The sequence below is a fragment of the Ornithodoros turicata genome, chromosome 10, assembly GCF_037126465.1.
Source record: "Ornithodoros turicata isolate Travis chromosome 10, ASM3712646v1, whole genome shotgun sequence".
In the NCBI taxonomy this organism is placed as follows: domain Eukaryota; kingdom Metazoa; phylum Arthropoda; class Arachnida; order Ixodida; family Argasidae; genus Ornithodoros; species Ornithodoros turicata.
This window is the reverse complement of record NC_088210.1, coordinates 7,154,215-7,178,110: the sequence shown is the minus strand read 5'-3', so window position 1 is coordinate 7,178,110 and position 23,896 is coordinate 7,154,215. Positions and strand designations below refer to the sequence as shown.

The 23,896-nt window shown below is 48.0% G+C and overlaps 1 protein-coding gene and 1 long non-coding RNA gene across 2 annotated transcripts in view; one reads left to right on the top strand and one right to left on the bottom strand.

Moving 5' to 3' along the window:
- The first annotated feature begins 4,512 nt into the window (after positions 1–4,512).
- Positions 4,513–23,896, top strand: part of LOC135370935 (uncharacterized) — a 43,242-nt gene continuing 23,858 nt past the window's right edge. Inside the window, exons 1-4 of the mRNA XM_064604864.1 lie at positions 4,513–4,649; positions 12,817–12,911; positions 13,896–14,106; positions 20,472–20,630. Of these exons, the coding sequence (XP_064460934.1) occupies positions 4,554–4,649; positions 12,817–12,911; positions 13,896–14,106; positions 20,472–20,630 (561 nt within the window). The 5' untranslated portion in view covers positions 4,513–4,553. The remainder of the gene's footprint in view (positions 4,650–12,816; positions 12,912–13,895; positions 14,107–20,471; positions 20,631–23,896) is intronic.
- On the bottom strand, positions 20,821–23,259 carry LOC135370997 (uncharacterized). Its single transcript, XR_010415485.1, has 2 exons — positions 23,184–23,259; positions 20,821–21,606 (listed from the first exon to the last, which is right to left on the bottom strand). It is a non-coding gene; the product is annotated as an uncharacterized LOC135370997 (long non-coding RNA).

Here is a 23,896-nt window from a genome sequence, read left to right as displayed (position 1 = left end):
TATATAGGGTCGTGGATCGCAGCGATTCCAAGCGCGCTTCTGATGGCCAACGTAGAGAGTAGAGTTAAAATGTATTTAGAAAACAGAAACGTAGGAGTTAGAGGAATGGCGTAAATGCAGGCAAGCTGGTGGATAAATTCCATGATAAGCAAGCCTATCATGAGTTAGAGGACTATGGAGGCATGTAGGTCATTCCCTGGTTTTTGCACCACGAAATGGCAGACGGGTCACGGTATAGGAATTGTTTGAGACCCACGGCGAGGATATCCAACTCACAATTGAAGAGGCCCGTCAAAGTGCAATTCAGTTTTTGGACTTTAGCTTGCAAGTTAGTGATGGGGAGTTTGTTGGGAGTATAGGAGTAGGGATCAGAAAGCACATGTTTCCTTCACAGCGTATTTCTCGAAAACGGCAAAAAAAGGGAGAGAAGAACACAGTTGCAAGCCAGACAAGCAAATTAACAGTTGCCAGAGAAATTAACGGGTTAAGTTGAGTTGTCGAGTTCCAGTGAATGTTACAATGGGCAGTGATGGCCAGTAGTTAACTACATGTAGTTAAACTACTAGTTAAACTACCTGATTGTAGTTAAAAAGTAGTTATCAACTACTTGCAGAAATCTAGTGGCAACTACTAGTTAAACTACTATTTTAAGTAGTTAACTACAGTAGTTAGGTTACTGAAGGCGCAAACTACTTCCGATTGTGCCGTAAGCTTTACGGCACGATTGTGCTTCCGACTTTTACCTTGAGCTACTTGTTTGATGAGAACGGAGGTGCAGAGCAATTGTGTCGTGCATATGTACTAAATCTTCACTTTTAATGCTTGTCTAGTGAAGCCTCATTTGCTGCGAAATAATTCTGCAACTTAGTTTATCACGTAGGTACAGAAAGAATCCCGCCGCAAGCTTTGTATTTGACGATCGTAGCAATGGCTTGAGCCAAAGTTTATTATTGCTTTTGATTCATATTTAGGTGTCCAAGAACACTACAAGGGATTGGTGTTGGTGGACATCGTTAAGTAGTTATAGATGTAGTTAAACTACATTGCAGTAGTTAAAAAAGTAGTTTTAACTACTTCCCTGAAAAGTAGTTGAACTACTAGTTAAACTATTCAATCACAAAGTAGTTAGTAGTTATAGTTAAACTACTGTAGAAGTAGTTAGTGGCCATCACTGACAATGGGATTGCCACGTATGTTGACTGTTTCGAACAATGTGTATCATCTGCGGGAAGTTGTTGGATGTAACGACGTACTGAATTGGGCATTTCACACGCTTCAATGTCCAAACTTGCCGTGCTGCTTGGGCATTTGTAGAACGCGGGTATGTACGTACCAGTTCCTGTATTTTCAGTCAACATGGCGTGTACACGGGCAATATGGGACTTATATTGCCAGGGATTTCCCCATATTGGCCCAAACTTTGCAATATGGGGCCGATATTGCAGAGTTTGAACGAATGTGCGTGAAATCCTGGCAAAACGGGTTCTATATTGAACACGTATCGCCAATGAACAGCCCATATGAGTCCAATACAGTGATTTTTGCTTAGCCGAGCTTATGCTTGGTGAAGGTTTCACTTACGGAATTTTTCTTAGACACGGAAAGAATCGTGGCACAATGGTGACATATCTGCACAGCTTTCCCGTCTTATTTGTACATGTTATCACGTTAGAACACAGTACATTAGAGTACAGATTCATTATGAACGGCATTTGAAGATTAAGGTGCATAATCACACGACTGTCAAGCAAAAAGTCTACCACATTGTCTCACGAAGCCCAATGAATACCCAGCAACCAACGGTGAAAACCTTAGACGAAAAAAAGCAGAATACCTCGCCTGATTGAGTTGGGCGCAAATGGCTCTCGATGATCGTAATTGAGTTTGCGTGCATGCACGCATTTTTGCTCTTATATGCGCGCAATATATGCACCGAACAGCAGCCACTCTCAAATCATTTTGGACAAATGCATGGTACGATCATCTGCATGACTGTGGTCCAACAGCCCAAGTTTGACAGTACAGGATGTAATTCGCTGCGCCGGACCCACTACCAGAAATATGGTGGTGGCCGAGCTGGGTGGGGTCACCTGAGAAATTTCACGGGGGGGTATTGCAAAAATGCAGGGAGGGTGTACACCCCCTTGGAGGGAGTGTAGGGAAATCCCTGGTCCAATATGGTGTGCGGCTTGGGATGTGATGGCAACACAAATTTTAAGCTCTCTACGATTGAAACCAGCTCCCGTGGCACAGTGGTTAGGATGATCGCTTTCCACGCCGAGACCGGGAGGTGACACGGGTTCGAATCCTGTCACCGGCTGTGCTGTCTGAGGTTTTCCCCGGGTTTTCCGAAGACTTTCCAGACGAATGTCGGCACAGTTCCCCCTGAAGTCGGCCCAGGACGCACACTAACCCCCCTGTCCCCCACTCCTTCCTGCTGTTCTCTCTCCATCTGCCCACGTCTGTACGCCGTTCATAGCCACAGTTGCTTCGCGGCGCTAACACGAAATTAAAAAAAAAAAAAATCTACGATTGAAGATAAACGGAAGCGGAAAGTCGGGGAAACGTGGATGCAACGTTCGACATGAAGATGCTGCTGTAAAGTGTGCAACGGGGAGTGATGTGCAATATTGCGCTTTCTTACGCAAAGACCTATTTTGGTCACATAGAACGTTGTGTGGATAGGCGTGCCACGGGGCATAGGTATTCGCTGGGGGGGAAAAATCCGAAAATTTAGCTTTAAGCGGTAACCGCATCGCCACGGAAAAAGGGCCAACTTTCCTACAGGCACGACAAATCGACGGAAAAACGACGGGATGACCTACATGCAGATTTCCATTGCGGCGGACGGTGGCGCCCTCGCGGGCGTTTTGTTAGTCTGTGTTAACCTAACTGATCAATTTTTCGCTCCACAGAGAAAGGTTATAGTGGCAGACAGAAGAAGTTCTTGCGGTCAAAGCATATTCACGAAGCAAGCGCTACAAAATTGCCCTCAGGCAGCAGCGGGCAGGCGACAGGATGCTCCCCTGCAGTTCCCAGGTTGGTCATGCGGGCATCCGAAATGCCCGCTACATCTGCTCGTGGAACGATAGCGTGTGGAGCAGTCCTATTGGCTGCCGTACAGCGGCCGCTTCCGCTCTTCGCCGGATTTTACTGCCCAGCGCTGTCGTCGAGAAATCGGTGAAGTTTCCATTGCTCGCGTCGGCTCACCGCAAAAACGGTGACGGTGGCCAATTTTCCGTCGAGAATTCGTCGTATGCGGTTACCGATTTTACACGTGCGGCCCTGCGAACACCAGTGTGAGTTCGACAAAATCGTGATTAAGGCTAGATAAACTCAGCAAAGAGAGAGAGTGAAATTTAGAAAACCTTGCTAATCGGGCAAGATGGGGACCACTGCCTGAGCACAGGTTATATTTCATTGGCTGAAAGGGAGATTAGATATCTGCCCGTTTAAACGCACTTGGTTTGGTAAATACATTGTTGACAGTAGCGCTCTCTGTGCGTTGTTGCCATGTCGTTTTTGATGAGATTTTAGCGTTTCTAATGATGAGTGCAAGAAATCACGCATGCGCTAAAGTAGGTCGAAGTAATAAACCAAACTAAACCGGAAGAGCATATGCCAAGCGTGTACTCTTCCGCCATGATGTCTCGAAGCAGGGAAGCTGACCAGCTTGGAAGGGGGGGGGGGGGGGAGGACGTTTATACTAAGAAAAAAAATACGAAAAGTCAGCCAGGCTTGGTATTCCAAAAATAGGAAAAATGAGGAAGAAAAGAAAAGGAGAACAAATTATAACGGAAAAATACAAAAGAGAAAGCATGGAAAGTACAAAGAAGACAAGAAAAGAGAATGAAAAGAAGAGAAGAAAAGTAGAAGACAACGAAGAAAAGGAAAGGAAAAGGAAGAACACAAAACTAAAACTGAAAAATCATCCCAGCTTGAAAAGTCCTAGCTTGGGATCTCAAACGATCATTCCGGTAACAAGATGGTACCTATTAGGGTCCGGCTGGAACTTCAGGAGCCATCTGAAGCCAGATGGTGCCACTGATTTCAAGAAAGTGGAACCAACCACCCCGCTTGCGAATCGAGCTGAGACCATGGACATTTATCTCGAGACATTCCGGGACCATCTACGTTCAACTAGAAGCATTCCAGGTTCTTGGACCAGTCGCCCGGATCGGAATTGTGAATATTCAATACGGAAACCCGTTTGTTCCTACGTCCATGTGCGTTGGTTAAGAACAAGAACTGGCAGATGCACATCCGTTTCAGATTGTTGCTTAACCTTCTTTCCATTATGTTCTTCTTTCTGGTAGTCGTAGAAGCGTCCCACGACGATTGGAAAGCTTCAGATGCTTAACAGAGCAGCAAAATCATTCGCAGACGATCAGGAAGGTTCCAGAACCGCTCCACTGTCCTGTCGACGACTACGTGATCACCTGCACTGCCGTTAAATCATCCTTTGCAAAACACTTGCGCGGGTGCCGTCAAATAGGTTGGGTCTGGAAGGATCTGCTCAAACGCTCCGTGAGAGGCATCCCTGCTGCACAGTCATGGCCCAGGCTTCGAGATTGCCCGTTATGCCTGCCGCTATTTTCGCCAAACGACGAAACATTGAAAACCTACCTGGCATACACGTTATATATGACGTACGTATTTAAGTATTTTGTCATCATCTGTTCTATATTCTGTTATTCCGACAATTCAAAGAACTGTTTGTTTGCGTTACTTGAGTGCCACTTGAAGCATCAGGCATGTTCGAAACGCTGGGAAAATTTATTGAAGGGCATCCACCACGCCATGCTGACACCCTTTTTTTTGTGTGTGTTTGCCGCGTGATATGAACACGCTACATTGAGGAACTGCATTCAAAATACCTCATCAAGGGATGGGCAGTTCTATGATCCATTGCTCAACACCATTGAAACACTAATTAATCAGTAATCGCGGTCTGTCCGCGGTCTGTCTAGGGTGCTGTGTGAGAGCAACTCGAGACGTTTGTAATTCATTCCGTATCATCTCGAGCAGGTGCGCAGAATAAGAAAACCAACGGTCCTGTGCGAATACAGGTATAGGCGACGACATTTATTATTGGTATATCGCTCGGTATCGCTTGGTGGCGCTAGTTCCCGGGGGTCGCGAGAACTGTCGTCTGCAATCGGTCCGTCATTTCTCGAACAGTTTCGAATGTTTTCTAAATTTGCCGAATTGAAGTGCAACGCCAGCCAACGCCATGCCAATTCTGCTTGCGAGCGGCTGCTGCAGCTATAGCTGCTGCGTGCGTACCACGTGGTTCGTAACCTAGGCCTTTAGCCCACCTGACGGCAGCCCCCCAAACTAACAAGGACATACGCGAAGAAGGGGGATGCCGGGGTTGCTCGCTGACTTGACAGGCATAGAGATTAGAGACCTAGACATACAGGAGGCATTGGCTATGCCCGCACTATGGCTTGTTGCCTTAAAATTGAGCTATTCAACACAAGTAAATTCAGAAGCGTTTAATGCCATATAATAATGCAACAAATCTAACTTCAATAGAAATTTCCGAACCCTAAGAGAAGGGAAGCCTAAATTCTTGTGAATAGTCTCCGCAAGTGAGGTGCATGCAACAGAAGAGGATGTAAAATGGCGGCTGCGTGCATTCTAAAAAGCTGAACTTGACCGCATAACACGCTCTGCGCCAACCATTGTCAGGAATGATAGGGTTATCGCTTCCCATTCGAGGAGAGAGGGCCGTGTACGGCTTTTTGTGTCAATTATCGTGTCTCCGAATATACACAATAAGGCGTACGCTTCGCCCTCTCCTCGAGCCAGAAGCGATAACCTTACACTCTCAGAACTGAACTTCACCACATAGCACGCTCCTAGCCAACCATCATCCCGAATAACAACGTTCTCGCCCCTGATTTGTCGAAAATGGGAGGCGGAGCCTATTTTGTGTCTATTATGCATGGCAAAGAATATGCTACCTCCCGTTTTCAACAAATCAGGGGCGAGAACGTTGTTATTCGGGATGATGGTTGGCTAGGAGCAGTCTAGAGGCCCACAACTTTGTTTCTGTTTTTGGTCAGTATGGAATGTTAGGCGGCCGAAAACAGTTTTCCCACAATTAGTGCAACCGTAGCTAAATTGGGACGCCTGCAATAGCTCTCCGAACCTCCCGCGCTAAACACCCTCCTTCGCCTTCACGATAGGCACGTGATGAGCGCCACCACACACGTCACTATGTGACGCAAGTGATGAGGACGCTCCTCATTGGACTTGGGATCACATGATCGAGGTGAGCAACATCGCCAAGGCCGGAGCGTCTGCTACCGCTTGGGAGACGCCATGCGTTCTCCGGCTTCGTGATGTCCGAAACGGAGGGTTTGAAGGCTGTCAACGACACAACCACGATTTTTTGGGACCGCAGGCACCACGGGAAGAACGAGTGGTGCAGCCCGAAATTAACTGCGTTTGTACAGCAAAAACCCCGTGCTTCTCGACAGTGTGCAGCCTGTCCGACAGTTTTCACCGCGCAGTTGGTTCAGTGGTTAACAGGTGGCGCCACAATACCGCTTCCACAATACCGCTTCGCAATAGCTTTCTGCTGCTGTGAATTCTGAGATTGCACAGAAGCCACGGATATATTACTCTTGTGATCGTAATCTTATTTTCTCAGGCTGCGTATATGCTTCTTGTTTTAAAGAAAACGTGATATAAATCATATAAATAATAGAAGTCAACAAGAAGCAGCTAGCAATGTTCGTAGCAGACGGTTTTTCCTACGAACGAATGAGGGGCTCTCTACCACGAACGTCACACTAGAGTGGGTGTGGTCTGCAGTTGGAGCGCTCCGGCCTGTCACCGCGGCAGCGATTTTCCAAATTAAATGCACCGTGGTGATACAACTTTGGACAGAAATATTTTGTGGGAATGTTTTTCACATACTGCTTTACAAGATGACAGCAGTTTTAGGCCATGTTAGATACCACTTTAATGCTCCTTTGGCTAGGAGAGTGCTATGCGGTGAAGTTCATTTTTAAGAGTTTTGAGGGGGCTTGAGGGGGGTTGGAACCCCCGAGACATTATATACATTTCGTAGTGCATTTGGAATAGCGTAGTGCGACGGTGAAATCCTCCCCCACGTAAAGTTCCCATGGGACCTTTCGCGAAATATTTTTTCTGCCTGCAGTACTTCTCCAGAGCATCCATTTCATCGCCGTGGCACCACCTTGGACAGTGAATATGTTGTAAGCGGTAACGCCAGTGAGACGTGAAAGTCACATTGAAGAGAGTTGGTGCTTCTGCGCACGCTGAAAACATAGAGAGCTTCGCGCATTTGCGCGGGGCCACTACACTATACGTTACGTTCGCAAAGGCGATAGCGACTCCCTATACATGCCTTTCTCCACCGCTTCCGGTTTGTTGGCAAAACGACATCCGGTTTCGTAGAAAACACGCTCTACACCAGTCACTATGCCGATTCATACAGTTATCGCTTCTGAGTGGAGGAGAGAGAGGCCCGTATACGCCTTTTTATAGCAATTCAAATTGCCATAGAGAAGCGTACGCCTCCCATTTTCAACAAATCAGGAAAGTGAAATATATCATTCTGCATGGTGGCTGCTTCCGAGCGTCCTTGGTCGCGGAAGGACCGGATGTCTTCGTGACACCGGAAGTTGTGACGGGTACTTGTTTTTCCTGAGAATGGCATGTACTGAGTCGCCGTGACATCCGGAAAGCGAACGTTGGACCAACTCTTGCAACCATACACTGTTAAAACAGAACTTCACCACATAGCACGCTACTAGCCAACTGTCATACCGAATGATATCATTTTGTGTCATGATTTGTTCAAAACAGGGGGGAGGCGCTTATCTGGGACAGATTATCTTGTCCCAGATAGGCGCCTCCCCCCTGTTTTGAACAAATCATGACGCAAAATGATATCATTCGGTATGATGGTTGGCTAGTAGCGTGCTATGTGGTGAAGTTCTGTTTTAACAGTGTATATAGTTTGGGAGAATGTCAGCAAATGATATGCTTCAACTGTCCCTTGACTCATTTGTCGCCAACTAAATGCTTCCGGTAAAGTAAGCAACGATTCGATGAAACGGCGGCCTATCAATTAACCGGAACCGTCTCGACGAAGCATTTTGCCGCTGCAAGCAGTTTATTTGTAATTGTGACGTTCGCAAAGCAGACGCTCTCTACATATCTGGCAGTCTCGCAAAACATTGTGTCTGGGTATCTGGTGTACAATAAGAAGCGGAATAAAAATAAATTTACATTTTGATAATAGTGATGGAAAGAAGGGTATAATCTACCCGTCATCCAGCAACGATGTTCGTGCAAAGTGTGTCGTCCCGCCATCTCTCGTTGTGGAACACCGAAATACAGACCGGGAGGTTTCTTCGCTGTGACCGACTGGTAGTGATGAGCCTATGGTGACGTCATATGCTCTTGGAGGAACTGAATTCATTACTTTTCGTGGTGTCATCAGAAAAATATCACCTTAAAGGATTACTGAAGTGAAGCCAATATACAGGGTTCGTCATGTAACCTGGCGGTTGGCCGCTGTAAAAAAAAAAAAAGAAAAAGAAAGCTCAACAGAAAAACATAGAATAATTGACTACCTTCCGGCCATTCAATTTGCCACCTACTAAAATTACTTTCAGCGACTTTTAATTGAAATAGATTGATTTTTTTAAAAACTGAACTCGGATTTCCTAGTCATTATAGCTTTTTCCTCACAAAACCAGATAGACCGCGGAGGAATTAGCCAAACTGACCCCAAAACACGTTACATAGTACTACTGCCGATTACGTCCAGCAAAGTCGTCCGAAAATTCTGGTTTAGTTGCGCACTTTTCAGCGGACAACACCAGTGCCCTGGTGTTGTGCTCTTTCTTTGTCCTTGTTTTTGTGCGTATAGTCTACAATGTCGGACGGTTACAAGTGCTTGCACCCCTGCTTGCGTACCCACCGGACGAACAACGCATAATCTAGTGCCGGATAGTTGAGGGAAAGAGGGCATGATTACTCTTCCCCGAAATATGTCAACCGAACGTAATCAATTCTCGAAGAAATCACCAAGTGTCGAAGCGGTTTTATTCTTTCTTAGAGTATGTTAAGCTGAAGGTCACGATACATGAAATAGAGGTTCTGAAATCCTCCGAAGTAAAATTGGAAATTATGCTTTTTATTTAATGAATCAGCGTACTCGAATGAGCCACTCACTGCTCATGTCGTTGCCGCACCTCCTCACATCAATTCTCCGTAGAAGATTGGTTGACACGACCCCGTGGTAGGGGATTTGCTGCAACAAACCAACTCGAACCGGTCCCGTCCAGTTCATGTACACAGGGTTAGAAACCGGTCGAGTTGGTTTATCGTAGCATATCCTCCCCCATCAGGCCGTGTCATGGAATCTTCTACACTGTTGAAACAGAACTTCACCACGTAGCACGCTCTTAGCCAACCATCATTCCGAATGATATCATTCTGGGTCATGATTTGTTCAAAACAGGGGGAGGAGCCTATCTGGGACAAGCATAATGTGTCTCAGATTGGCACCGCCATTTTCGGCAAATGAGGACGCAGAACGATATCATTCGGAATGACGGTTGGCTAGGAGCGTGCTAGGTGGTGAAGCTTGTTTTAACAGTGTACACTCTTAAAAATGAACTTCACCGCATAGCACGCTTCTAGCCAACCATAATCTCGAATGATATCGTTATCTGCCCTGATTTGTTGAAAACGGGAGGCGTACGCCTTTTTGTGACACTTATGCTGTTCATAATTGTCACAAAAAAAGGCGTACGCCTCCCGTTTTCAACAAACCAGGGCAGGTAACAATATCATTCGAGATGATGGTTGGCCAGGAGCGTGCTATGCGGTGAAGTTCATTTTTAAGAGTGTAGGGAGGGTAGATGTGAGGAGGTGCGATAATGTCAACTCGGCCCGTTTCCGTGTATTCACACACTCTTAAAAATGATGGTGGTGGTGGTGGCGGTGGTGAAAGGACTTGCCGTTGTCGGCCTCACGTATGTGGGCAACGTCACGACTGACGCCCTGGGGAAATGTGCGTCCTGGGCCGACTTCTAGGGGAACTGTGCCGACATATGTCTGAAAGCGTCTGAGGAAAACCCAGGAAAAACCACAGACAGCACAGCCGGCACCGGGATTCGAACCCGGGTACCTCCCAGGTTCTAACTTAAAAAAGAACTTCACCGCATAGCACGCTCCTAGCCAACCACTATCTCGAATGATTTCGTTATCATTGAGAACGGGAGGCGGGAACGGGAGGCGTACGCCTCCCGTTTTCAACAAATCAGGGCAGATAACGATATCATCCGAGATGGTGGTTGGCTATGAGCGTGCTATGCGGTGAAGTTCATTAAGTTCATTTCACCATCACCACCACCACAACCATCATTTTTAAGAGTGCACGAGCGACATTACCCGCAGAAGCGGAAGACGCGAAAAACGTCATAGCCTTCTGAGCACGAGCGCTCGATGTCCAGTGTTCACCTACACTGCTACAACAGTGGGGATTACCCTGCAACACGGTCACAAGATATTCCGTACACTGTTAAAACAGAACTTCACCACATAGCACGCTCCTAACCAACCATCATACCAAATGATATCATTCTGTGTCATGATTTGTTCAAAACAGGGGGGAGGCCCCTATCTGGGACAAGATAATCTGTCCCAGATAGGCGCCTCCTCCCATTTTCAACAAATCAATGCACAGAATGATATCATTCGGAATGATGGTTGGCTAGGAGCGTGCTATGTGGTGAAGTTCTGTTTTAACAGTGTATAGCAGACGACAGGAAAGACGCTGACGGCGTCGTCTGCGTAGTGTTGTCTGGAAAGTGTGCAGTACGCAGGCATGTACGAGATACTTAAAAATGTATTTAAGATAAGATAATAAATACTAACGTTAGAATGCAATTAAGATAGAGTATAAATACATGAAAAGTAATTAAGATTGAATACAAAATACTTGAAAAAGTATTTGAAATACAATTAAGATACTATTTATCCTTGAACGCAAAAAGTTACCGGTCACTGGTCAATGCGGCAAGTCGCCGCTATGTCACATGAATCACCTAAACCCCGTGGACTACGCTAGCCGCCGCTGTGTGATAGGAGTCATCTAAACGCAAGTCCCAAAAACATGAAAAAGGGATACCACATGACTCCACTAAGTATATGTGACCCAGAAAAAAGCAAACTTGGAGCAGGTCCCTCCTCGGCGAGGTCAGAATTCGGCGTCACCGCGTCAGGGCACACGTAATAGAACCCTCACTGGCCAAGGATTAGTAGTTAGTACACACGGGGTAAGATCTCTAAGGCCCACCAACGCTGGTTAACTTCGAACCGAGATCAAGCATTGCTAAAACTCAATTCTTTTTTACAAACGTTAGCTGGAGACGTGATGAATGTGCTAACTCCATTTAGTGAAGCACAGTTAAGCGTTAAATTCAAGTTAAGGGATCGTTGATCTCGGTTCAAATGTTAATCGGCGTTGGTGAAACCGGGCATAAGTGGACTTCCAATGTCCGGGTCTAGAGTCGCTATCCGGGTCAAGTCCGAGAGACTCAGGAAATTTCCACTGAACACGCAAGATAATTGAAAGACGAGACACAGAAAGTTTGAGAGGGTGATCCAAAATATGTAATTAGAGTATTGAGTAGAAAATACCATAAAGTGTATTAGTACACGCAACAAAAAGTATTGAGTAGAGTACGAAAATACCGCGAATTGTATTTAAAATGCAGTATTGTAAATACAATACTCGAAATACGTACAAGTCATACGTACGTCACTCCCGATATTCCGCACCGTGTGAATGCTCAACATAACACGGGACGGAACTTGGTCTCTGTGAGCAGTTTTTTTGCTTTTTCTTCCACTAGAATCTTCCATGAGGATGTCGCTCGTGTGAACACACAGTTTCTGTGGGGTTTGTAACCCCGGCGTATACATGCAATTCTCAGGTAAACATAAACAAGCCCCCTGTCACAGCTTCCGGTGACTTCCGTTCCTTCCGCGACTAAAGAACCAGCCATCATGCAGAATGATATCTTTCACTTTCCTAATTTGTTGAAAATGGGAGGAGTACACCGAGTGCCGGATTTAGGGGGCACCAGAAAAGGTCTTGTCCAAGGGAAATGTGTTTTATATATCTGAAACGGAAACTTGGTAGAAATCTCTCCTTCGTGAACGCATATCAACCCCACATTGGATAGCCATGGAATACACGAGGGAGCCCCCACAGCACAGTCCCCCGCGGCCCCCACCACTGTAAATCTGGCACTGAGTACACCTCTTTGTGGCAATTTCAATTGGCATAAAAAGGCGGCCCACTCTCTCCTCAAATCGGTAGCGATAACTGCATCAATCGGCATATAGTGGTTGGCGCTGAGCGGTTTTGGCAACCAACTGGAAGCGGTGCAGAAATGCAGGTATCGGCCCATCGTTCGTAACAATTATTGGCGCTCAGCGTGTTATAAATGCGTTCAAGTGCTGTTATTTTTAGAATTCAATTACCCTACTATTCCACGTAAACAGAAATGCAAACATGGGTGCACGCACACGAGTACTCTCACGGTAAAAAGGGGGAAAGTGGTATTTAGTACTATGTAATAACCTTCCTGAAGGATTACTGGTTGTCGTTCCTCCGCTGACAGTTTTATACGCCACCCTGAGCAAGGCGCAATAATCGTGTGCCGGGAAGCGAGAGTGCTGGAACGCAAAGTATGCCTTTCAACGTCAGTGTTCTGTAGCATTCGCAATGAAAAGTGGATTCTTCCGTTTCAGACTCCAGTCAGATTTTGCCAGGGACTGTTTCCGGCATCTATGTTTGATGGCGTCACTGTGTCATACCTGGCTTACTTTGAAAGAGATCCCGTCCTGTAAGTCCAGCATGTCTCGATCATTTCTGACACCCATGAAGTTGTGACGCGTAAAGCCATTTCGATGTTTTTCTGTCTGCATATGACGAACATCCCTATACATCCATAACTTAAAAACTCGAGACTAGGGGACAAAAAAACGACAAGCACAGACAAGGTCCCCTAGTTCTAGTCCCCTAGTCCTTTTTTGTCCCCTAGTCTCGGGTTTTTAAGTTATGGATCTATACCACCAGCTCGCTTGCTATCTCTCTATCCTCTCGTTATCGATCCCAATACATGTTATTGCACCTTTTCTGCTATCTACAGTTGAAACAGAGCGGATTCGAAGATGCTTTACAGTCACAGCTTCTTGTCCGATTCTATACGCTACATGTTAGATACGACCACGATGACTCAAACTGCCGTATTTAATTCGAATTGCAAAATATTGTAACACATGATGTGGATATCATACCGACCGCTTGTGCCGAAAAAACCTACTGTGTGTCCGCTGCCTGGTGATCAATATATGTTGTTCTCCCTTCGTCATCACGATTATTCATCAGGGACATGTACTACTGGTCTCTGTATTAGCTAATGAGGCGAGCTTTAGATTGTGTGTTTCAGAAATACACCGACTTCAAGACAACTTTAACTGCTAAACCGGAATCGATAGCGTTTGTTCCCTGCCCTGCATGCTAGAAATATCCATTTTCGAGCACACTCGAGTAAAACGACACAAACATAGAAGTATAATAGCAAATAACTGGTTCAGTTATATCAAGTTCAACATATCAATAAAGTTCGCATATCGAATGTGCAGAGAAATCAAAACACCTGATATTTGGTGCGCGAGAGCAAATTTGCCCTCAAGCACACTTGCAGCCAGTAATGGTCAGACACTTCAAGCTGACTTGATGGCCTCATTCTTCCGAATAGAATATTTATTTCACTTGTCTACGAAACGTTCAAAATAAGACAAAACCTGCCTTATTCTTTGAATAGGTTCCGAGTGGCTGTGTGCAAAGACGTCCAACAGGCCAAGTTCGTGGAAATGGGCATCTTCGAGGACGAGGGTGTCGATATCCGGAACAACATCGTTTGCAAGACCCGAATACCCACTGAAACTCAGCAGACAAAATCATCTCTCGGGCTCCCTGGGCCACGTCAATACGCTTGGGCTGAGTTTTCCTTCTCCGGGACTAACGGGACTGAGGTATGTAATATAAGTGTTTGGTCTCTACTAAAAACATTAGAAAGCATATTGACCATTGTTCATTGTTTTATTTCTTTACTTCTTTATGCTTGTTACGCTACATGGCGTTGCGGCATAGAGTAGCGGGGGAATTCAGGTCTTATGAACAACCTGTGAACTCCAGTCGTGCAATGGCAATCTTCTTACCCTCAACGCATTAACCTCATGCTTTCCTTTTAAAGTCATCTGTGATCCATCTCATCATTCTTTCACCGTTTGTTAGGCATCTTTTTTTTGTTGTCATCTTTGTCTTTAATCTACCTCATCCTTCTTTCATCCTTCGTTAGTTTATCCTTTATTTCCTAATTCCTTTTCTTTTTATTTATTTCTTATGTCTTAATTTTCTTTCCTTATTTATTTCATATTTCTTTCTTTCCGGAATAGCAAGCCGGCGTCCCGTTTGGCTAACCTTTCCCCCGTTTTTTCCTTTTCGTCTAATAAATATGTCGCCACCTCTCCTCGAGTGATCCAATGACGAAAGTAAAACCGCCCTAAGGCAACTCCCCTTTTTTTGAAAATTTGTTGCGGATAAAAGGAAACAGCATATATACAGGGTGTCCGGTGAGAAAGTTGTCCTAGCGCACAATAACCTTATGGTCGATGTCGCTAGGCGTGTGTTGCTTGACAACCTTACAGGCCTCTCTGTGAACGGCGTTTCAACGTGCACACCACCGGCAGGTCTTACTAAACACCGCCCCCAGGACACCGCCTCTGCGGAGCTCCTGCGCGAGTTTCCATCCTTGACTGCCCCCTGCGACTGGACGAAACCCGTCAAGCACCCTGTCGTGCACCGCATCGTCACGCGGGGTCAGCCGGTCTTCGCCAAAGCACGTCGTCTGAGCCCCGAGAAGCTGGCCATTGCACGACAGGAATTCGACCATATGCTCGCGCTTGGTATCGTCAGACCGTCTTCCAGCACTTGGTCGTCACCTCTTCACATGGTCCCCAAAAAAACTGGCGACTGGAGGCCATGCGGAGACTATCGCGCCTTAAACGTGGCAACACTTCCCGACCGTTACCCTCTTCCCAACATCTCCGACTTCACCGCCGGCCTTTCAGGAGCAACAACGTTTTCAAAAATCGATTTAACCAAGGCATACCATCAAATACCCATGGCCGAGGAAGACATCGCGAAAACTGCGATTGTAACACCCTTCGGGCTTTTTGAATTCCTCCGTATGCCCTTCGGCCTACGAAATGCAGCACAGTCCTTTCAACGGTTCATCGACAACATCACGCGCGGCCTTCCTTTCGTATTTGCCTACCTCGACGATTTGCTGGTTGCTAGTGCTTCTCCCGACCAACATACGGAGCACCTCCGCATCTTATTCCGACGTCTATCTGACCATGGATTGCTCATCAACGTCGATAAATGCGAGTTCGGCGTGCCTGAGCTGGAGTTTCTGGGCCATAAGGTCAACGCGCACGGAATTTCTCCCCTGGAAAGCAAGGTCAAGCAAGTCCAGGATTTTCCCTTGCCCACAACCATCCGCCAGCTCCGCCGCTTCCTTGGCATGGTTAACTTCTATCGTCGTTTCGTCCCCCACTGTGCCGCTATTCTGCGACCGCTAGAAGAACTCCTAAAGGCACATACGCCCAACTCCGCTGGACTCGCGTGGCCTCCACAAGCCCTGCAGTCCTTCCGCCAAGCAAAGGAAGCCCTCGCTTCAGCAGCCTCCTTAAGTCACCCAGTAAGTGGCGCCCCTACATCCCTCATGGTGGACGCATCCAACCAAGCCACGGGGGCGGTGCTACAGCAGCGTATTGGCGGCCACTGGAAGCCGCTGGCCTTTTTCTCGAAGAAACTATCTGCTGCGGAAGAGAAATATAGCACCTTTGGTCGCGAACTTCTCGCCGCTTTCACAGCGGTTAAACATTTCCGCTACTACCTCGAAGACAAGTCATTCGTCATCTTCACAGACCATAAGCCGCTGGTCTACGCGTATCAATCTGGAAGCTCTCGCTATTCCCCACGCGAAATCAGACACCTCGCCTTCCTAGCTGAGTTCAACGCTGAATTCCAGCACGTTAAAGGAACCGACAACGTCCCCGCCGATGCTCTCAGTAGGATCTCTTCCCTCCATGACACCCCCATCAATCTCGGCGATCTTGCCAGGCAGCAAGAGCTGGACCCAGAACTTAGGCATATCCGATCCGGCAATTCGTCCCTCCGCCTACAGCCTATCCCCTTTACGGGTATCCAGCAGCCTATCTTTTGTGACACGGCAACCGGTTCGCCCCGACCATTTGTACCAAAACCGTTCAGGCGGTCCATCTTCTCATCGCTTCATGGCCTTTCTCATCCTGGAGTCAAAGCCACGCAACGTTTGGTAGCCACCCATTACGTTTGGCCATCGATGAACACCGACATTCGCACCTGGACGCGGTCCTGCCTTGCCTGTCAACGGGCAAAGGTTCACAGGCACACCGCGTCTCCCCTCTCGACCTTCTCCTTGCCTGACGCAAGGTTCGCCCACGTCCACATAGACATCGTCGGTCCCCCGTCTCATAACTACAGATACCTCCTGACGTGCATCGACCGTTTCACCCGATGCACGATTCTACAGCCGAGACCGTCGCGCAAGCATTCATCTCCCGTTTCGGAGTCCCATCTCAGTTAATCACTGACAGGGGAAGTCAGTTTGAATCACGACTCTTTTCCGCCCTCACTCGGCTTCTTGGTACCACCCGATGTCGCACCACAGCCTATCACCCGTGCGCTAACGGCATTGTTGAACGTTTTCATCGTCACCTCAAAGCCGCCATAATGTCCTACGACGACAGCCCAAAATGGAGCGAATATCTTCCCCTGATACTGCTGGGCATTCGCAGTGCCTGGAAAGAAGATCTGAAATGTACACCAGCGGACCTCGTCTATGGGGCCTCCCTTCGCCTTCCAGGCCAGTTCTTCGACCCCCAGCCGCTTGACAACCTACAGTTGACAGCAACGGACTATGTCGGACGCCTTCGCGACCACTTCTCCCGAGTTCGACCAACTGCCCCTCGAGTCCCTAGTACCCATCGGACCTTCGTTTCACCCCACCTCCGATCAGCATCTCAAGTTTTCCTCCGGACTGACGCCCTCCGACGGTCTCTACAGCCCCCCTACTCTGGTCCACACCACGTGATCGAACACCATCCCAAATACTTCATCATCGACCACGGTGGTCGTCGGGAAACGGTGTCCATCGATCGGCTCAAACCCGCCTTCACCGAATCCGACACTCAGCCTCCCTTCCTTACCGCTTCAGGCTCCACCCCCACCTGTCAACTAGACCTACCTCCCAAACCCCGCAAACGGGTATCCTGGAGCGACCTTGTCGTTTCTGGGGGGGAGCCCTGTAGCGGCCATATCCGCGCGACACCAAGCGCGGTCTCCCCTCGCGCTCTGGAATAAACAGTCAGTTCTGCCTATCGCCCTGGTCTGATCAGTCGTCTTCCACAGACCCTACACAATACTTCGCAAGATTTCGCCCGTTAATTATGAAATTGCCGCTTCGTCTTGCCTCTTGGGCGGCAAACCGGCATCGTCCACGTTAGGAAATTACGTCTCTACCGTTCCCATGCTAGTTTTTCGCCTGGAGGGGGGAGTGTGAGGAGGTGCTGCGCGCGCAATAAACATATGTTCGTTCTCCGATTCACTGATCGCTCCGTTCCTTCGTCACATATACAGGGTGTTCCCTCGGCTGAATAATTCGTGAACAGCTGGCGCTATCGAAGAAATTTTTTTTCGGTAAAGATCATAGGGACATCGACCATGGACTGAGTAGGCCTCACGTAGCATCAGTAGCCGTTAGAATAGAAATAGAAAGAAAAAAATGGTCGCAGGCCGTATATGCTATATCACTAATGTATCGCAAAGGATATTGAAAGTCAGGTGAGAAAACGTCAGCCCCAGTCGCTGTGCAGATTATGATTGAAATGTGATAGCATTTATGAGGTCATCACTCGCATTCTCCGACGATGGGCAGTATAGAGGCCTGTGAAGACTGAACATGTGAAGTGCTTCATAACCACTAACCTAATCCTAGCCTCTCTGACGAAGACACCGTCTGTAACGCTTCCCGTAAACGAGAAGTATACGGAAAGTATTCAAGAAGGCAACAGAGAAGTACGTTCTTTTGTCTGCAGAAAGTAACGGGCAGTCAACAGGAAGTAAATGATGGCGACACAACAGTTGTGTGGAAAGTCAACAGAAAAAACACAGACTTTCTGCAGACAAATGTCTACAGAAAGTAATGGGCCATATGTCAACAGGAACTAAACTAGTAGTATCAACACAAGATCAACAGCTAGTCTGTAGAAAGTCGGTAGATTGTGTTGACTTTTGTCTGTTGACTATAAACAGAAAGGCAACAACAATTTTAGTAAGGGATGCTGTGGGGATTTCATCGTCACTGGCTGGATGCAAATCCAGGAGTTCCTTCATGACGTTTCGCGAACCAGTTGTTCTGGGGCTTTGGGTTTTTGGGCGTTTGTCGGTTTTTGGGCGTTGTGAACTCTCCAGTGACAATAACGGCCATGTTGTGTACCTTCAAGTTTTCTACGTGAGGTGATGCAGAGTAACTGAAGAGTTTGTCCAGAAGGAATCTTTTGATCTTGGCTTTAGGAGATTCATGTATAATCTCGTATGCTGGCACAGCGAGGGTCCTCGTACTCCACCTCTACCACGCATTGGTTGGATAACTTCACCAATCATCGAGGCAATTGACCTGTTTGTAAACAAATGACGTCATATGGTTCAACAGCACCACGAATTTCGTAGAGTTCAACTATATACGCTCGAAGCTAGAGGCGAACAAGGTCGCTTCGGAAAGCCACAGTCTTGAAGGGGTTACTATGGTCCCTGAATGGGACGCAATCTACAGTCCTACTTTTCTTTCAATAGGAGGCAGCGAACAAGTGCCCATTCGTGGAACCCAGCCCTCCCCTTCCGATTTGTTTCGGTTTCAGTCTGTCTCCAAACGTCACGATGACATTTCCAGGGTAGATTTCTATTACCGTGGTACTTAAAGCATCCCAACGAAGGCTTTTGAGGGATGCTAGTGTTTTCAGTGGTTGGTAGTCCTTCGCGACTACTCGGTTCCTAGAATAAGATGGACTCTTCCTCTCCGGTACTACAATCGCCCTCTCTTTCACGCTTCTGTCTCCATTCGTTGCATACCTCCAAGGTGTATACCTTTCGTTGTGCTGCCTAAACTCAACGCAGCTACGCTCGCTCGAATCAAATCAAATAATCCAAGTTTATTTCAAGTATTAAACGCATTATGTAGGGCTCCGTTAAAATCTCCACTGTGATTCCCGTTAGTAATGACGTTTGTCTGCATTCTGAAGCAGTCGTAATACCTCCATTTTCCGAATCAGATGACCACAAACAATCAGAAAGGAACCACAACCTGGGAAATAGGAATACTACACAGTTCCAAGAATTTTTACTAGATACGGTGCTTCACAGCTCAGACTTAGCGAATTAATCTTTTCTTATCTTTCTGGTGTCTTCGTAGGTCACCCCTAAAACAGAGCCTGACCACATGGTAGGGTGAAGACCAACCATTGCACAGAATAATACCATTATCAGTCCTGACTTGTGGAGCGAGTGGGGCTTTGTGTGACAACTACTATAGGTGCCACAAAAAGGAGTACGCCACTCGTTTCTAACAAATCAGGGCGCGCAAAAATTTATGTCATCTGGGATGATGGTCCACTGCGAGTGTGCTATGCGGTGAAATTGTGTTTTTTTTAAGTGTATTGTGGGGAAGACTCACCGTTATCGCCGGCCTCGCGCGGGAAGTTCATTCAAGCTACCTTGCCCAGCCGCTAGCTAGACAAGGGGGTCCCTTCTCCCTGGGCGTCATTTGGAGCCTCCCACACCGAGAAACGGCGGTTTGAAATAGCGTCGAGAGCCGCCGCCTTTCTTACCATCTGCGGCCGCTTCTGAAACATCTTGCACCTTCCGCCTCCTTCCTTCCTTCTACTATCATGCGATCCTACCATCCTCCTTGTCCCGCGTGTGAAGCCGTGGGTCTCATGAGTCTTTAGAGATTACTCTGTACGAAACCCTGGCCCCTGTGTGGCCACTGTTCCTATAGTGGTGGAAGAAGAAGAAGAAGAATTGAACGCTTTCAGCGGCCATCTCCGGAATAAACCTACTCCCCTCTGCTCTCCCGAAGCGTCTTCACAGTATGTTTGTGAGAGTGCATTGTATGACGGACACTTCTTTCACTGTTAGACTGAGTTCCTTTCCTGCTTGTGGGCCGTGACATATGATGCATTTTCCTCTTATGTTTGCCTGCACCTGTAAAATAAATGGATTGATTCGTTTCCAGTTCCGTTACAATGGTACCCCCCTCCTATTCCACAACACACTGCAGCTTGACGAGCTCAATAGCTACATCGCATGGCATTTTCCAACGCTCAACAACGCAACGATCTTAGAGGTGCATGCGACATACCCCTCTTCAGCGTCCTCGACTTTCTTCCATTTGGTGAGTATACTTTTTTTTATTCGCGTAGAGAAAAAATTGCCGAGCCCCAGGGGGATGCGACGCCCTTACAACAGAGCTTCGCCACATAAAACGCTCAAGGTTTAAGGATTGTGGGAAACCTTCCGGTTAACCCACCACCGGGACCACGCCCGTTCATCCGACCCGCGCAAGGAACGCAGACACAAATTCGAACAATTAACAAAGGGTTTATTTCATACCTTCCAACGGCACAAGCCAAGGCTTTCCCCACAAGAAGAGCGAGCGACCTTCTCAGGTCCGCGAACACAGCTAAAATGATAAGCTCCTCGGGCATCCGCCCCCTAAGCTGCGCGCAAGCGACACGCGCCATCTGTCTATCGTGACACCTGTCGACGACAGCACAAAACAAATCCCACACTTCCCCTCTCCCAAAACTGTACAGTACGCGGAAGCAGTTACAGGTCTTCATTGTGGTCCAGCCCGGTGAGAATATCGTCCTCTGCTGGGTTGGGTGCCGCCAGCTCTCTCTCAGTTTCCCGTAGTAACTCTGGGCGATGCCGACGTAAGGTGGCCAAGGGCGGCAACGACATCCACGACCTCGGGGCGTGCTTGTTCGGTACGGGAACGATGGAGCTCGCCTCGACGATGGGTGGCTCTGTGCAGTTCCGGCACCTGGCAGACCGGACACAGGAGTCGTTGTTCGTCTGCAGAGAGGGGTTGAAGAGGGTCGGCGGGGTGTCTCTCTCGCAGGGTCAAGCCGCGGAACGGCAACGGAGTGGTAGCGGGGTCGGCATTCCTGAGGGGGCGGGGCTGGGATGACCACTTATTATGAGAAGCCCATGATACGGGGTACCCAAGGTGGACCACGGTCCACGTCGCCACGGACTTCTTTCTCGGACCAGGGGACCGAGATCGTGCTTGATCAAATGTAGGAGGGGGCACATATCCTCGGCGGGAAGTGCGACGCACACTGGAGCGCTGTCTCTGTCTTTGCATGCTGGAATTAAAACAGTAAGAAGGTAAAGCAGTAAGAGGGTAACTCCACACTGCGAGCGCCTGGAAAGGTACTCCCCACATCACAAGTGGAAGACCGCGTAACGGAAATCACACCAAAAACTCTACAACGCGAGCACCAGGTTCTGGTGACCGAAATAGTGACTGCTACGTGCGCTGCGTGCGGAGACGCATACTGTAGCAACTAGAAGCAGGTCCGGTCGGATCCTGGCATAGTTGAGGCTGTAAGGGCCCTTCTGGGTCCCTAACTGCTGCGATCGCCTTCTGTTGGAATACAAAGGGATCAAATACTCTGGGAACGACAACACATTAGAAATACGGTTTTGCTCGTCCACGCCAGCTGAAAGCCAGTACTCAGAGTCTGTTTCCGCTGATCCGTGTAATGCGGTTCTAACGCCAGTTTGGCAAAGCGGGGCTTTAGTTGAGATATGCTAAGAAAGCAACGTGATGATGAAATCATCCGTGATTTGCATGTCAGTCTGATAGGCCGTCTGGGTGCTTGGAGGAACAACACCTCAAAAGCATAGAAGCAAAATTTACTAGGAAGATATCGTGAAAGTACGATCTTCCCACGCTATCGGAGCTATATCAAAGCGATATGCTCGGAAATACAAGCGTAAGGGGTGTGGCACTGGCGGGTATAGCTCGTGCAACACATCAGATATCACTGCAACCTACAGGATGGCATCAATGTTATTTCCCATGTTGGTCTGATAGGCCGTCTGGTTACGAAGTCTGATAATGGCTTACAGTCCGCGTCCTCCTGAAAGGAAGGCACCGAAATGCATGTCGCAACGGGGCGTGCAGCTATGCTACGGCGGCGAAACCAACCTAGCATCAAAGCGCACAGTCATTAGCGTGCACAGCTTGGTTGCACGTTGCTAACAACTCTGCCGTTGAGGAAGCATCGGGCTACGGCCCTGGAGGCACCGCAGCTAAGACGTCCTGCGGGGAAGGCACTGCAGACACCATAACCCCATCAATCTGACTACACGGGTTACCGAGTGTCAGGCCTCCATCCGACCGAAGCAAGCGGTTGGAGAGGCAATCTTCCTTGGGGGCAAATACCTACCTAGGCCTGTGCGTTTGCTGACTAGAAAGCCTACGACGGCTACTGCGAAACTCGGAACAAGAACGTGATGACAAGGCGCTAATTTACTGCGTGTCCCGCGCTGCCGGGCACACGGACGGGCTCCAGTACTAGGGGTACTGTACGTCCTTACAAGCATGGGAGGAACCATGAGGCCATTGCGTATACAAAAAATACCGGGGGATTCCGGCTATGCTGTCCTGACGACAAGCATGTCGGCCGCCCCGTCACCGGGACAACAGCGCGTGGCTGTTTCTCACGTCCCTAAAATAGCAATAAAAAAAAACTACAATAACGCATACCGGTCTCATGTTCCACGCCACAGGTCGAACGGTCCGTAACCAAAACGTTGGGCACCAGCTGTGGGAAACCTTCCGGTTAACCCACCACCGGGACCACGCCCGTTCATCCGACCCGCGCAAGGAACGCAGACACAAATTCGAACAATTAACAAAGGGTTTATTTCATACCTTCCAACGGCACAAGCCAAGGCTTTCCCCCCAAGAAGAGCGAGCGACCTTCTCAGGTCCGCGAACACAGCTAAAATGATAAGCTCCTCGGGTATCCGCCCCCTAAGCTGCGCGCAAGCGACACGCGCCATCTGTCTATCGTGACACCTGTCGACGACAGCACAAAACAAATCCCACAGGATGCCATTCTTTCTCTTGCTCTGTGGATAGTGCGGGGAGTGTGTCTTCTTGATTCAATTATCACCGGATGGAATCCGGCTGCGCTCATCGGGGTGCTTTCCCCTTATCTTCACTGCACGCTTCAAGACAGTTAGTCCATGATGCACGACGCCTTCCCCACCCTGCGACACCCGTCTGAGGGTAGCCAACTAAGGCCAACCTTGTGTCAATTGTCATAACTGGGCATGATCCAGAGGTGCCGCTAGAGCCCCTTAAAATTTTCTATGAACTTTTCGGCTACGTGGTTCCTCATGACTCGAAAAGCAACAAAACACTGTTCTTTTCTGACACAATTAGGCTCAGTGGGATACGAAGTCCGTGAGAGCGGCAGTGCTTAGTAAAAACCTATGCCGTTTGGAGTAGACACTATATGGCCCACGTAGGCATGGAGCATGTTAGAATGCGTCTTGTAACCCATGTCACAAACTGAATGACATTTGTTCGGTGTCACACGGTGAAAGCAAATGGAATCCACGCGAACGAGTTGGGAGGAC